The following is a 15,893-nucleotide window of genomic DNA, read 5'->3' on the forward strand; positions in this document are numbered from 1 at the left end:
ATTGAGCTTCCTTAGAATCGATGTTTGGAACTCAGTACCTGATAGTTTACTTGCCTCTATTTCATTTAGTTCTCTTTGTGGGGATTCCTCCTTTCCCTTCAGGTGGAGCGTATTTCTTTGTCTTCCCATTATTTGTGAGACTCTTCTCTTTTGCTTCCAATTCTTAAGTTGATCTGTCTTGATCTCCTGACTTTGTGGTGTGAACTTCTATGGTTGGAGACCGCTGATTTTACTTTCTGGATCTGCCTCTGATGATGCCAGATGTTAACCCTGTCTGACCTTAGGCAGTCTGTTGGAGACTTCCAGTAATCTAATGTCTGTGGCTATCTCCTTCAGCTGTTAATCTATTCACTCTGCACTCAGCAGGCCACCTTAGACAGCTCAGGGCAGGACAGAGTCCCTCCTTGGGGCGGGGTTATTGGGTCCTCTCATGCTGGTGCATATGGGGGAGGAGTCTGCACTGGGATCCCACTGGCTACTCTCTCCATTCTCTCCCCAAAGCCTCCGTCCCCGGTCTCTCCTCAAGAGTCGCCAGACATTTCTGTGCCCTCTTTAGCCAGGGATCTACTGTCTGTGGCTACCACTCTGCACTCAGCAGGCAGCTTTGACAGCACAGGGCAGGGTGGAATCCCACCTGGGGGTGGGGCTATTGGGTTCTTTGATGCTGGTACTGCTCATCTCCTCATTTTTTTGAATTCTTGTTTCTTCATTCTGTTCTGGTTGAATGCTTTTTTTTCTTCCTTCTGCTCTAAATCGTTGATTTGAGTTCTGGTTTCCTTCCCCTCACTGTTGGTTCCCTGTATATTCTTCTTTATTTCATTTTGCATAGCCTTCACTTTTTCCTCTCTTTTGCGATCATACTCAACCATTTCTGTGAGCATCCTGATTACCAGTGTTTTGAACCATGCATCAGATAGGCTGGCTATCTCTTCATTACTTAGTTGTATTTTTTCTGGAGTTTTGATCTGTTCTTTCATTTGGACCATATTTCCTTGTCTGGGCACTCCTGGTACATTGTAAGGGGTGAAGTCTTAGGTAATTCAACAGGGTGGGGCAATCCACATCACTGTGTTGTGGCGCTGTATGTGGGGGAGCGGTCAGAGAGGGAACTATGCCACTTGTGCAGCTCTTGGCCCACTTTCAGTCACTTCCCCTGCTCCCTACAAGCAAATTGGGCCCTTTGCTGCTGATTCCTGGGTGGGTGGGTTTGTGTACATTCTGGGACTTTGTGGATCTCTCCAACAAACTCTCCTATAAGGCTGGGAGTTTCTTCCATCACAGAAACCCCCACAGATTTTTACAGCCAGAGGTTTTGAGACTTTCTTTTTCCACGTTGGAACCCTGGGTTGTGTGGTCTGACTTGCTGCCCAGTTTTTCCTCCTGGTTTATCTGCATGCAAATGTGGGACTGCCCAGTCTGCCAGCAGCCACCTAGACTGCTTGGTCCTCTAGCCACCCGCCATCTTGCCACACGTCCTCTCCACTGTGGCTGCCCGTCTCCACCCCTCTACCAGTCAGGATGAATGTTTCTTCTTAATTCCTTGGTTATTGGACTTCCATACAGTTTGATTTTCTGACAGTTCTAGTTGTTCTTCATTTTTAAATTTGTTGTTTTCCTTCTTTTGGTTGTGTGAGGAGGCAAAGTGTATCTACCTACACCTCCATCCTGTCTGGAAGTCTGGATTAAAAAATTTTTTAATGGATTATTAATGGTTATGTATTTATTGCCATTTTATTTTTTAACTATGTTTCTCTTTTCTTCTTCTTCTTCCTTTTTTTAGATTTTATTTATTTATTTCTAGAGAGAGGGGAAGGGAGGGAAAAAGAGGGAGAGAAACATCATGTGTGGTTGCCTCTCCTGCACCCTCTACTGGGAACCTGGCCTACAATCCAGGCACGTGCCTTGGCTGGGGATTGAACCAGCGACCCTTTTCTTCACAGTCTGGTGCTCAATACACTGAGTCACACCAGCTAGGGCAGTTTTTTCTTCTTCTTATTGGAGCATTTAAGCCACATACATTTAAAGTGAGAAGCCATGGTATTAAAAAATGTTAGTCAACACTGAAAATTTCACCACTACCAATGTTCATTGCTACGTTTTCACACAAAAGAATATCTTTAACAATTAGGTAGTGCTGGCACAGGATAAACACAAGAAGACGGCATATTTCCCCCCTGTATGTTGTTTCCTTCATTTATGTACAATACATAAATGTACAATTCTTCAGACAAATGATTAACTTAGTCTTCGTGCCTGCAGCTAAATCTTGAATTGGATGAGTGACTGTACTGTTGTACAGAGGCAGTGCTCAGGATTTCTCCCACTGGCTTTTCATCCAGCAGGAAGCGATGTCAATGGGCAAGGCTTCATTATCTCTCAGCTCTTGTGTGCACTTCTCTAGCTAATGCATCTGACAACTTACCCTGCAAGACACTTCAGTAACTTTTTCATTTCTACTTTGAAAAGCTTTAAGAAACATATTTTAGCTTTGAAAGAGCTCATCCTATATACATTTAAAATAAGCAGTTACTTTTTCTCTAAACTCCGAATGATTGATCTCAAAATGATGTTACAACCTACCTAGTGCTATAATACTATTCAAAATGTTCTGTTGCATAAGACATAATAAGATAAACTATTAATATCTACATAGTTGAGTGAAATATAGATTTCATCATCTTTTTGTTTCTTATCTAGTTTTGCACAGTTTCTTTGGGGTGTATTCCTCCTTTTCACTAGTCAGAAAACTCTCTGATATGTCAGTTTCATCTTTTTCAGTATTTTTAGACATAGATACTGCAGTTGTGGGTGGAGGAAGCAAGTCTTCTATCTTTCTTAATCTAGCGGTGAATCTTTGAATATAAAAAGAAAAAATATCATTAAATGATCTTATGTGTTAGAATAAAATATTATTAAATTTTAAAATACAATTTTTGATAAATCAAAATTTAGAAAAATTTTTGAAAACTATTAAAACAGTTATTGCAAAACAAGATAAAGTGTGCATATATCTTGTGTTTCCATGTAGAGACAAGGAAAACTTCAGAATTTCAAAATAACAGTTTATTGGACAATAATACTGAAATTATGGCAAGTCTAACTGAAGACAGCTAGAAAGAACACACTAGGAGTCTGAGAACAGAGTTAATCTCTTGAAAATGCACATATTTATACCATAAACCTACTTTTTTAGAACATTTTGGAAAACATAAGAAATATACACATTTCATACACATTTCATTAGCTGTCAGAGCAATGACATCATCACAAATCATGGAGTCTCTGGAAAACTCCACTGTACATTTGTGAGAGATTGAGGGTCAAAGTAAACAACATCTTAACTATCATTATGAAAGTAATTTTTACCTTAGAGACTCCTTGAAAGTATCCACCAAGAGTTCCCAGACCACACTTTGAGAACTGCTACGCTAGGATAATGTGTATTCTGTGAAATATTCTGCAGCTTTTAAAAACATGAAGTAGATCTATATGTACTATTATGTAACAAGCTGCAGAGCAATAGAAGTGTTTACAGTATAATACATATAAATACAGAAAACAAATTTACATAGTCTATACTTACATATATATGTAAATGCATAGAGAATTCTAGAAGAACACACGATTAATTGCAGCTAATTTTAAAAAAGGGATGTGGTTGCTGAATAATGGAGAACGTTTACTTCATTTGTATTTAAAAAAAATGGTTATAAGGAGATTGAATGCATGTATTACTGGTGTCATTTAAATAAATAGTTTGTCTTTATCTTTCTCCTGGGTGATGTGCAAAATTTATACAATTTTGATTTTTTTTTCAGATCGATTAATAAGCTACAGTTGTCACTGTTCTATGGAGAATAATCACCACTAGAGTAAAAGGGTACAAGTATGGTTGGTAGATAAAACAGAGGATATCCAAGTAAGTTTGAAGTTCAAATAAACCAGGAATAAGTTTTTTGGTATAAGTATATTCCAGGCAATATTTGGGACATAGACTAGAAAATTGCCATTTATGTGAAATTCAAATTTAGCAAAAACAAAACAAAACAAAACAAAAAAAACCCCAAAAACAAAACCCTGGGTTGCACAGATATTGGGGGCAAAGTCATAGTGTCAAGATGACTCTTCTGATAAATGCTTGTGCAGCGTGTCGAGGCTGCGAGATGTGGTGGTAGAACGGATGAGCAGGGAGTGAACTGAAGGGAGGTTATCAAATGTTGCAAGGGGAATTTTTGTTTTTGTTTTAAAACACACATAAGTCTTCCACAAAATATAGTCTTTGAAGTTAGGCTTGCGTAACTCTCCTGCAGGCCACCATGGGGCTGGTAACATTTTCTGTGCTTCTGGGCTCCAGCCAGGTCTCTGTCTTTTCTACTACATTAACCCACGCTACCAAAGGCCATGGCTGCTAAGGGGTTTCTTTGAGGAGGTAAAAGGTCATTGCCAGAACTTTCTTCCCCATCACCTCATTTCTTCCTCTCATGAGAATGTACATATACCACTTTCTTTATTTCTGTGTTCCCTACTTTTTGTCTTAAGTTTCACTATGTCACACTATGGTCAATATCTTTCTTAAATGTATCATACAAACCTTTAGGTTTTTCTCTTCTTTTCCTCTCTTTTTCAGATTTTGCCCATAGAGAAATCTCTCTTGCTTTTCTCACCTCCCCAGTTTGTGAAACAACCAACCAACCAACCAACTTTACAAACAACCAATCAAACAACTACTGAATCAACAGATTAAAGTATCTCTTAGTCTGCTCAGGCAGCTAAACCAATTTGCCATAGACTTGGTGGCTTAAACAACAAACATTTATTTCTTGCAGTTCTGGAAGCAGGAAGTCCAATGTTCAGGCACTGACAGATTTGGTGTCTGGTGAGGGCCAGCTTCCTGGCTCACAGACTGCCATCTTCTCGCTGTGTCCCCATATTGGCAGAAGGGGCAAGACACCTCTCTGGGATCTTTTTTATAAAAGCACTAATCCCATCTACGTGGACTTCACCCTCATGACCTAATCACCTCCCAAAAGCCCTGCTTTCAAATATCGTCACGGCAGGGGACGAGGCTAGTTTTCCATGGCATGAATTTTAGGGGGATACAAACATTCGATTTATAACATCACCCCAGAAACAAAGAGTGGAGAATGCTTCAAGCTGCTATAGAGGCCAAAGCAAAGTAATGCTGTGCTTCATGTCGATTGCAACTCTGTGAAGATAGCCCCTCGTTCTGTAGAACAACCAGTTTTGAATGATCTATGCCCAGGAGAGTCTGGGGAAGGGTCATCACTGGAGAAGAAAGGGATTGGGTTTAGGTCAGGATCCTGGGCTTTTAATTCTCATGGAGAAATCGTTTTTATTTCTTTTAAGACCTCAGACCTACTGGTATTTGCCCTTGGTTTGTCCTTTTTTTTTCCCTTTCTAAAATCAATTCTAATTAAGTATACTGTAGATACAATAAAATACACACAATTTAAATGTACAGTTCCTGGAATTTTGATGTGTGTGTGTGTGTGTGTGTGTGTGTGTATAATCTCCATCATCCCAGTCGAGATATATAACATTTCTATCACCCTAGAAAATACCTTTGTGCCCCTATGCTCAGACAACCATTGATCTGATTTCTACCACTATATAGTAGTCTTATCTATTCTACAACTTTATATAAACTGTACTTTTCTTTTGATTTTGCTTAGGCAGTTTTTTTCCATGCAGAAATTAAAGAGAAATATTGTAGTTTTTATGGTTTCATTTTTTACATTTAAATCTTTGATCCATCTGAAATTTATTTTGGTGTGTGGCAGGAAAGGCACAGATCTAATTTAATTTCTTTCCCCACAGAGAGCTGCCCAGTTGTCTCAGTATTATTTATTGATAAATCTATCTTTTTTTGGTCACTGATTTGAAATGCCACCTTTATCGTATATATTCTCAAGTGTGTTGTGTCCGTGTCTGAGTCTTCCCTTCTGTTCCTTTGATTTGTTTGTTCATGTTATCAGCACAACTGTTTTAATTGTGACTACATTGTTTAAAAAATTTTTGTATTTTAGGATTTTATGCTCTCTCGCTTCAATGAGCTAATTTTCTCTGAGGTTCTTGTTCTAGTTATCTGTTGCTGTATAACAAGTTACCCTAATACTTAGCAGCTTGAATGTTTATTATCTCACAGTTTCTGAGAGTCAGGAATGAGAACAGTGTAGCTGGAGGGTTCTGGCTTAGGCTGTCTCATGAGGCTGTGGCTCAGCTGTCAGCTGGGGCTAAGAGGTTTGCCTCCAAGCTCATTCACGTGATTGTTGGCAGGCACGTGAGTCTTGCCGTAGAGATACTCATAACATGGCAGCAGGAGTGATCCAAGAAAGAGACAGCAAGGGCCCAGGATGGAACACTCAGTTCTATATATCCTCACCTCAGAAGTGCCATACCATTCCTTCTGCCAACCCTGGTATGGTGTGGCAGGGGAACTGCACAAGGGTTTGAAGGCCAGCTCACTGGGATCACAGGGACCACCTTAGAGGCTGGCTACCACACTTCCAATTTGGACTCTCCTTTCTTTCCGTGTTATTTACTGATCGCTACCTTGCTCTCCTGAGTGCCAGAATGATTATCCAACTGCCGGGGCACCTCCCCTGAAATGCCCCATAGGCATCTCTACGTGACTTGTTCCTTGTTCTCCTTGGGTGTGCCCTGAGCCTCATGTCTACCTTCATTTTGACATGCAGCATCTTGCACCGCATATATTGGACTCCTCCATTACGCTATAAACTTATTGAGGGTAGGAACTGTGCTTTCATTATTTTGCTGTTCACAGTACTTAACATGGCGCCCAGCATGGCATATTTGGGCCCAGGTGGCAGCCTGGGTGGTAGGTGGACACCTGGAAGCAGAAGGGCACCTGGATCTTTGCAGCCGTCAGTCCTGTGCTGTGTGTCAGAGCTGATCCAGTAGGAAGGGGCTTTACACTAACTTTGGGCCCGAGGCCTATGGTCTCCTTTTGTTGCTGGTAGAAATGTCTTTGTGGCTTTGTGCCCAGCTCTGCCTCCCCATCCAGATGAGCCTGCAGGCTGCCTGCCCTGCCCACACCTTCTCCCACAACGTGGGTTCTGAAGCCTGCTTGAACCTATGGGTCTGTCTGTTTCTGTTGTACCTGAGGGTCTGGGGACAGCTGGACGGACAGGACTGGGCTCCTGGTGAGTGGTTTGTGTGCCATTCTGCAGACTATCACTGAGACGAGTCTGGCACTGTGCCCCAGGTTCCCGCTCACCACGTGCTCAGAGTGGAGGAGGCCTTTTCTCACCACCACCTTTCTTAATCTTAGAACTGTACATGTCAGGAATCTTTGAGTTTTTCAAATAGAATCAGCAGTGCCTGAGACCCAACCGACTGCCTACTCTCACCCTCACATTCAGCTGCAGCTTTCATGACAGAGGGGCTCCTGAGCCACACTCGGGAAAGACAGCCAGGTGAGGTCGAGCGGCACCACCACAGCCCAGGGTAAGGATGGAGTAGCCTAAGCCGAGGCTGCCCAGGTTGGGATCCCTGACCCTGGAATTGCTCACCTTTACTCCTTTTTACTTTTTGTCCTTTTTACCTTTTCTCCTTGTCTCTGTCTGTAGCTCAATCTTTATTTCTTCCCTGATTCTCATAACAAGGCTCTTGGGGCTATCAGAGTCTGTAGGACAACCCAGCTCAGCTCCTCATCTTATCCAAGTGCAGATGGAGTCAGAGTGGGGAACAGACTTGCCCCAGATCACTCAGCTCCTGTTGACCTCTCCCAAGTCCCTCTTTCCCAATCTTCAGCGTTTCTAACTATTCCATGTCTCTCAGTCTCTCCTGTAATCTTTGTTTTCTTTCCCCTTCTCTTCTCTCTTTGGACCCAGGGTGACTGGGTCCTCCAAAATGGGACTAGATTGACAATGTGTCCATTTGGCTTCCTCGCCTCTGTATTTGGGCATCTGGTTTGATCAGCAGGGAAAGGGGAACCAGAGTGGGCAGTGCCAGGCTCAGAGGCCAGTCTAAGCTGCCTGTACCTGCGCTCGATTCTGGCCCACCTGGCTGCCTGCTTCAGGGTAAGGCATAAGTGAGAATAAGGGGAGAGTGAACCTGAGCTGTGGCCCTTGGAAGCTGCTCAACCTCAGGCCCTGGGAGAGAGGGGCCTTGAGTGGGAATGGGGAACCTTGTCTCTGATGAGGCCTGACCAGTCATTCCACAGTTTACCTGCAACAGGCCAGAGCTGCTTTTCCTTGCAAGTAGGGCAGTTTTCTTGCAAACCACCTTGAAGAAAGTTTAGGCAAGCAAGGCTTGCTGAGAACTGTTATAGGCCGGAGAGGGGACAGCCGCAGACTTGCTAAGAGATGGGAACCGCTTCCCAGCAGTGCTATAACTCTGGCTTCCAGCAGAGGGTGCTCGGTCTTTACAAAAGGCGAGTCCTCTTTCCTGTTGCCCTCCCGGCCAAGGGGACCAGTTCTCCTGACACTTGATGCTCTCAGATTTGGGGAGGGGGTCCCCCAGGGGTCATGACTGTGTTTACAATTTGCTTTCTTGTTTAAGAAAGATAGAACAATCAGAAGTGGAAACCCATCTGATACCTTTGAAATGAAAAGCTGTAAATATGACCTTGCAGAAAGGACAGTGTGGAAGAGACTGAGGGAGCAGAGTGAAACAGCTAGGATTAAAAAGGCGAGGTCTATGCCCTGCAAAGGATGTTTTGGAAATATGATTATCAGAAGAGACACAAATTAGGAAACCAAAGCTGTCCCTCCCAAAGCAGGGCACCTTGTCACCTTCATTATGACGCTGATACAGGCTGATATTGAATCTGAAATTTCTCCACAATTCGTGAGCAGACTCATCCACTTATCACTTATAGATACCAACCCCTAACTGGGAACTGGGTTATGCAAAGGTTGCTAACGAACGAGGGGAGATGGAGTGGGTACAGCAGATGTTGCTTAGTAACTAGGAGTCCCTTGGTGTTGGAGTGGCCAGAGCAAGTCTGGAATTGATGAGGGTCTCTGGACAAAGTTAGCCCACACCTGAGCCTCCTAAAAGTGCTTGTCTGTTGGTCTCTTGACCCAGAGCTGCAAGAGCCTAGCTCTTTAGTTATCCGATATTGTCCCTTATGAAAAGTACACCCTAAGACTCTTGAGTGTCCTCTACGAGTCCTTGCTCCAACCATTCCTTCTCCACCTCCCTCCATAGGAATCTGATCAGATTCCTGGTCTCAGGACCAGGCAGGATTCCCGAGCAAGCAAGTGGGAGCAATCTCACACTGGGGAGACTGGAGGATCTAGCCTCACAGTGATGTGGAGCTGGGAGATGTGTGGTTCAGGTGAAGGAGGTCCCCTAGATAAGCATCTCTGACATAGTTTCATTTCACAGGAAGTGTCTTCATCTCTGAGTCTCCCATGCCAGGCAGGTCCTCATCCTGCCTTCATACCTCTGTATATCTACAGGGGCACACCCCACACACATTCTTCCTGAAGGTGTCCTGGGGGCTGGGTCTCCATACTGCTCCTGGCTTGGGGCTGCTATGGCTAGCCAAGGCCCCTTCTTAGCCTCCTTTCAAATGGCTTCACTTCAGCACAACCTAGCAAAGACATAGTGCAACTATTTGGAGCCCCAGTTGGCATTCTCAGTCACGAATGCCCTGTTCTCTGCGCTCCAGGCCCAGAGGTGTCCCTGCTCTCTCTCAACACCCGGGACAGTCACACCTCTCCATTCCATCTCTCAGTCTGTCCCCGAGACTGGAGCACCTGTCCCACGGCTTTTCCTATCAGACCTTCCTCCATTTCCCAGGCCCTAGCCATCTGCTGCTCTGACAGTGGTCACTATCCTAACCCGTCAAGGACGAACTGTGCACCCCTGTACTCCACTGGCCTTGCTGAGTGTGCCTTGTCTCAGGGCTCTGGGGCCCCAGAGAGGGAGTACCCTGGGTGCCAGTCAGGAGACTGGAGACACGGTGAGATGCTGCTGGGAGCCGGCTGAAGGGTTGATGTGCGGCTCCAGGGAGCTACCTCCACTGGGACTCACCACCCCCAACTTCTATTGTAAATACAGGGGGGAGGTCTGACCACACCGACTTTCACCCTTAGTGTACCCTGTTGTTTGTGTGATTTTAACACGAGTTCTTATACTCTTCTTTCTGCTTTCTTTTCTCTTCCCATCCCTTTTGCATTTATTCATTCAGCAAATATTTAGTGGGGGCTTGCCATGTGCCTGGCATGTTCCAGGCTCTGGGAACAGAGCCCTGGGTATAAGTCTCTGCTCTTTGCAAGACTCACACATCCTAAGATCTCTACTCTCTGTCAACAATTGGTGTCTTACACCCTTCTGTGGAACTTATATTGTTGGTGGTGCTCCTGTTTGGTGACCTGTACTTGCTCCTGAGATTCTCTGCCTTCCTACACCAGGGCTCCTCACGGTCCCTCAAATGAATCTTCTGAACCTGTGAGGCCTGGACCCACCCATCAGCTTCTCATGGGTTCAGGCGCTCTAACCCGATATGGGTCCACTTAACCATCCTGCCCCCTGGTGAAAGGGTCTAGGAGAGCCCTTGCAAAATGCCTTGAGGTCCACTGTGGTCAGGTGGCTCAGTATCAGGTCAGAGCATCATCCCTTAGACCAAAAGGTTGCACTTTTGATCTTTGGTCAGTAGGCTTACAGGAGGCAACCAATGCATTTTTCAATCTCACATTAATATTTTACTCTCTAACAATTAATTAAAAAATATATATATATATATCTGGGTGAGCATTAAAATTATGCAAAGGCCATCTTGCCCTTCATAACTTTCGGACAACTCAGTTCCATTCACTCACGTGTTTTGTTCCCTTTTCCCACGACAGACAAGGTGGGCAGATGGAGTCATGTTATTTCTGCCACGTTAGCCTTCCCCTCAGCCCCAAGCAATGGACCAGGGCCTTTCCTTCTGCCCTCCCCAGCTCTCTGTACTCTGTGGACATGCCCTCAGGCTGGTCCCTGCTACTATCTGCCCTTGGCAGGCTGTCCTACCCTCCGTCCTCAGGGGTGACCTGAAACCCGAACTCCCTGTCGCTGCTGCCAGCAGCCTCCAGGCTGTTCCGCTTCCTTAATGCCTCGGCCTGATCATTTGCGACTGGATAGCTGGATTTCATGGTTGCCAGTCTCCTGAGCACCCTGAGGCATGTGCCCTGTGAGTTCATGGGACACTTCTTTCCTCAGAGCCGCTTGAAATCTTCCCTCCTGAACCTGGGCGCTCGGACGGACAGCCAGCCTTGCTCTCTCTGCTTCTCCCTTATCCTCCTTGGACTTGCCTTTGCACACTCACTTCTGCGCCCTCTTTGGAAATCGTCCCCCAGTTATACCTGCCACCATCTCGGAGGCAAGATGGTCACAAAGCGAGTTTAGCATTTACCTGGTGGTCTGCTTTTGCCTGAATGCAGTTTTCGTTTGGTGTCCCGTGAGGGAATTCCTTCTCGCACATCTTGTCCCTTGTGCCAGTCTGACCACCACCCCAGACAGGCCCCCATACTGTCCAGTGGGTTGGAATATCACTCATCCACCCCCTTCCCACTTCCATGTCCTCCATCCCTTCACAAGGCCTCTCCAGCATGTCATCTCTTCAGGCTCACGGTTCCTACTCCAGCTTTGGGGCCGCACACAGCCGTCCTTCCTTCTCTGTTACTCGGGCGGTTTCCCTCAGTAAGGCCCAGACACACACCTTTCCCTTGGCTCACTAGCAGGTGCCTCGTCCCAGCCCATAGTCCACACAACTGACACACATAGACATCAGGGCAGACACCCTGTGTGCTGGGGTGGCTCTGTCTCACGCTTTGCCCCCATTGCTTCATCTTGGGGACTTCATGCTGTCTTCCTGTAGACATCGGAGCCACTTCTCATAGTGTGAGGTGCCCCCTACCCTGGAAGCCTGTCATCGGACGGGCCTCAGCAGCGCTCAGTGGAAGCATTTCCCTGGCACACATCCCAGGGGATGAGTGGGGACAAGAGTGGACAGGCCTGGCCACTTACAGATGTGCAGTCTCATTCCCTGAAGGTGCAAGACACACTTGACCTCCCTAGACACGAGGCTCCACAGGAGGCATCTGCTGCTGCTTTGATCCCTGCCTGCACTCAGGGTGTTATAGACCCCAGTTCAGTCTCTGCATATTTCCTTGGCCGAATCTCTCGTATGTCGCCCCTGTCTCTTAATTCAGCCTGAGCCCAGATCCCGGGGGTGGTCACAGACAGGATCAGCATGTGCTCCCAGCTCACGGAATGACAAATCTCTGTCATATCTCCCACTACATGCTGACCACAGGAAACCTTAGAGCCCGAGAGCCTGAAATAAACTGACGCTTGTGCGGGCCCTCACAGCATGCATGCTGGAGCCATGTGGTTGTATAGCGCTCAGGCCTTAACACATGCTGGAAAGTGGGGGCCCCAACCTCACTCTTGCTTTTCCTTATTTTTCAACACTTATTGTTCCTTCTCTAGCTCTTCATGGACAATGTCACTATGACTTTATTTTGTGTTGTCGCATCGTCAGCATGCCTTAGATTCCAATAAAAACACAGACAGAAAGCGGTGACTCTTCCAGAAATCTGTCTAGCTCCCAGTACCTAGGACTTCCACTCCAACTCTTCTTCCACCTTCTTCCACCTTCTGCTGATAACTGAGCTCTGCTCTTAAAAGCCTGAACATTTTCTTCACTCATCCGAACTTGGAGCTGTTCGCATTTTCCGGGCTGTCCTGACAGGCCTGTCCCTTAGCCTGCCTGCCTAGCCAACCATTAGCAAGGCCGAAATACATCTTGGCTGGGTCAGAAGTGGGATCAGTCTCTGCGATCAGCGCACATCTGGGTTTGCACTGACTGTGTCTCTGTTCACTTTCCACAATGTCCCTGCCCTGATTTCAGATCCTGAATGTCAACGTGAAGTCCCCAGCCCTGCTGCTGAGCCAGCTGCTGCCCCACATGGAGAAGAGAGGGTAAGGCTGCAGGGCTGGCTTACAGACTGATGAAAGATGGGGAGACTGAGTCATAGGAATTCAGACCGGAGAGCACAAGGGCCCAGCTGAGAGAGGGGAGGATGGAGGAGGTCTCCCTGGGAGCTCTGCCTCTCCCTACATCCTCTTTGCCTCATCCTGTGTGCAGTACAGCTCCTCATTCTTGTGGCTTCAGGGTGAGGATAATGTTTCAATGGCCCAGACACATTCCACTGGGGTTGACATCACCAGGCCTGAGAAGAGGCTGTGCTTTAGCTTTCTAACCTCGTGGGCTGTTCATCCACGCCCTCACCTATCTGCTTCTGTCACAGCTGGACCATCACATTCACCATTTACAACCTATGACAGCATTTGTCCTCTTTCTATCCACACGGAGAAGCATCCGGGACTCCTCCTCATTCCCTTATTCTTGGTCTTCAGTGTCCTGCCCTGTTCTAGGTCCTGCATATCTGACTGCGTGTCTCATGACAGGGACTTGGGCCACCCTCCGGAGATCCCTGCCTCTCTGGCTGCTCCTTGCAGATACGCTCTTTGGGAACTGGCTGGATCTGTCCTACAGAGAAGGAAAAGCTCTTGACTGCCATTTCTTGTCTTCTCCTGGCCTGTTTGCTTCTCTGAGGTGGCGCTTTGATAGGCAACCTGAATGGCCCTGGTGCCACTTCAAGCGTCCCCTCTGCCCCCTTCTCACGTACCTGACTCTCTGCCCGTCTCTCCCTCTGGGAGAGGCAGAAGAGTATAACTCTTCTGAGCATGCACATAGGGTCAGAGAGATAGGCTTAGCATCCCAGCTCTGCCACTTATTGGCTGTATTACGGAACTTCTCGGAGCCTCGGTTTCTTCCGCTGTTAAATGTGGGTAATAGTAGGACTTGAGTGAGGATTGCATGAGTCAAGGACTGACTGATAGCCCCTAAAGCCATGCTGACTGATTGTCTTCTTCTCTCCTCTGTGCCTGCCTGTGTCCTATCAGGAGGGGCGTGGTCATCCTAGTCTCCTCCATTGCAGCTTATCAGCCACAGTGGGTGAGTGCCGGCGGGAGGGGGGCGAGTGGTTCCCTAGAGTCCCACAGGGTCAGTACCTGGAACTTACCCGCTCTTACTCCTGCTGCTCTCTTCTGAATTAATGCCCACGTGGCTGCTGCGTCCCTCAACGAATGTCTGTTCTCAAACCAGGGTGGCGAGTGTGCCTGAGGTTTTGGTTAATACCAGGTGTGGTGCTCTGTAGGTGAGAGATGCAACTGATGTGCTGCTTTCCCCCACATCCCCATATCCTCCTAATCACTCTTACACCCTTCTCAGGATGCAGGTGCCTACACTGTCAGTAACACAGCCCTGCTGGGCCTCACCAGGACACTGTCGATGGAGCTGGCCCCCAAGGGCATCCGGGTGAACTGCCTGGTACCGGGAGTAATTGAGACTCACTTCAGCCAAATGGTGAGCACTGGGGCGTGTCGTCTGTTCCTGAGCCTGGCTCAGTGGAAACCCTTTTCAATGAGTAAGGAGACAGGGGATTAGGGTCTTCACTGTCTTCTGAAAGCAGCCATGGCCCAGTCCATCAACATCCCAAACGGCAAACCTGCTATTTGCCTTAGTTGGGGTCCTGCCATCCCTTTGTTTTCTCAGCACTGATGGTTTGATCTCTTTGCTTTGCCCAGTTGTTTAAGGGCAAGACTTGGTGGGATTCCTGGCAGACTATAATGCAGATACAGAGGCAAGTGGAATTTAGAGCTACAGCGGTGTGGGTGCAGTTGGGGTGGGGTGTCTGAGCGTTTCTGCAGAGCAGACCCCTCCTTGTCTGTTGGCCATTCCCTTTGCTGAGAGCCTTGGAGGTGGAAGTAGCCCTGGCGAATCCACCATGAACATCATTCCTCCTTGGGGTCTGTGAGTCCCAGACGTAGAGTCTGAGATCACTGATGCTGTGCTCTGTCCTGTCTCCTTCCCTGTAGGATCGGGCAGCCGGAGGACTGTTCAGGACTTGTGTCCTTCCTGTGCTCTCCAGACGCAAGCTGCATCACAGGCGAGAACATTGTTGTGTCCGGCTGTTCCACTCACCTCTGATGGAGCCTGAGGGCCACGATCTGAGGGTCTGCACCTGGGAGACTGTGGGTGGGTAGGTTAGGGAGTTGATCTTCAAGGTCTGGGGACATAATCCAAACTCTCCTCAGCCTGGCATGAGTATGCAGGCTTGCTCATGCCAGGCTGAGGAGAACCCCTCAGTATCCTGATCCCTGGGACTCTCTACGTGCCTGTAGCAGATCTGGCTGCTGTGACCCCACTAACATATAGGTTTTTGGCGTGGGGCTGTGGAGCTGAAGGAGTTCATAGGGCTGGCGCTTTGGATGAACCATCAGATACAGGAATAAAGGCTCAGGCCACTGAAGGATGCTGACTCCTCTCTGTTCTTTACACTTTATACATTTTTTTCCTTTAATTAAAGTCCAATGTGTGTTCAACTCTGGAAACTCCTAGGCCAAGGGCAGCCCGGCTGAAGACAGACCGCTCCCATCTCTTGCCTCCTGTTGCTGGCCTGAGCCCATTGCAGACCCCTCTCACAGTGGTGAGGAGTGAGTGCTCACAGGAGGCACTGGACTCCATTGTCTGAGCTGCGGCTGAGGGAGAATGAGCATGCCTAGTGGGAGCGGAGGCAGGAGGGGGAGGGAATCTGGGTTCTTCCTGGGGTTGTAGAGACCCCAGGGATTGTTAATTATTTCTATGTTACATGGGCTTTTGATCACCTGGAGACAAAAGTCACACCAAATCTTGTGTGTGATTGCAGGCTGAGAACTTTTCACTTAGGCAGAAGGAGTTGTCGGTACCGATGTTTCTCTTGGTGCTGACTCCTCTGGGTGAAGGCCCTTTCTATTGTCCTGAGTCATCTTGGGGGGCTCTGTCGCTCTGTGTGGACATGTCTGTGGCT

At 47.1% G+C, this 15,893-nt stretch overlaps 1 protein-coding gene across 1 annotated transcript; it reads left to right on the forward strand.

Annotated features, from left to right (window-relative positions):
* The first annotated feature begins 6,813 nt into the window (after positions 1–6,813).
* Positions 6,814–15,034, forward strand: DHRS2 (dehydrogenase/reductase 2). The gene is made up of 9 exons (XM_054577784.1): positions 6,814–6,859; positions 7,404–7,488; positions 9,898–9,955; positions 12,890–12,960; positions 13,948–13,999; positions 14,276–14,426; positions 14,711–14,718; positions 14,755–14,773; positions 14,913–15,034. The coding sequence occupies exons 1-9, from the start codon at positions 6,814–6,816 to the stop codon at positions 15,032–15,034; spliced, it is 612 nt and encodes a 203-aa protein (XP_054433759.1).
* Positions 15,035–15,893: the final 859 nt, after the last annotated feature.

Source organism: Pteronotus mesoamericanus, unplaced genomic scaffold (genome assembly GCF_021234165.1).
Source record: "Pteronotus mesoamericanus isolate MK-2021 breed Mesoamerican mustached bat unplaced genomic scaffold, CSHL_Meso_final contig_46, whole genome shotgun sequence".
In the NCBI taxonomy this organism is placed as follows: domain Eukaryota; kingdom Metazoa; phylum Chordata; class Mammalia; order Chiroptera; family Mormoopidae; genus Pteronotus; species Pteronotus mesoamericanus.

Bases quoted from the DNA above. Each gene is read 5' to 3' on its own strand.
- DHRS2 (XM_054577784.1), top strand. From the start codon at position 6,814: ATGGCGCCCAGCATGGCATATTTGGGCCCAGGTGGCAGCCTGGGTG. The intron at 6,860-7,403 runs GTAGGTGGACAC...CCTCACATTCAG, and splicing joins CCCAGGTGGCAGCCTGGGTG to CTGCAGCTTTCATGACAGAG. The intron at 12,961-13,947 runs GTAAGGCTGCAG...GTGTCCTATCAG, and splicing joins CCCCACATGGAGAAGAGAGG to GAGGGGCGTGGTCATCCTAG.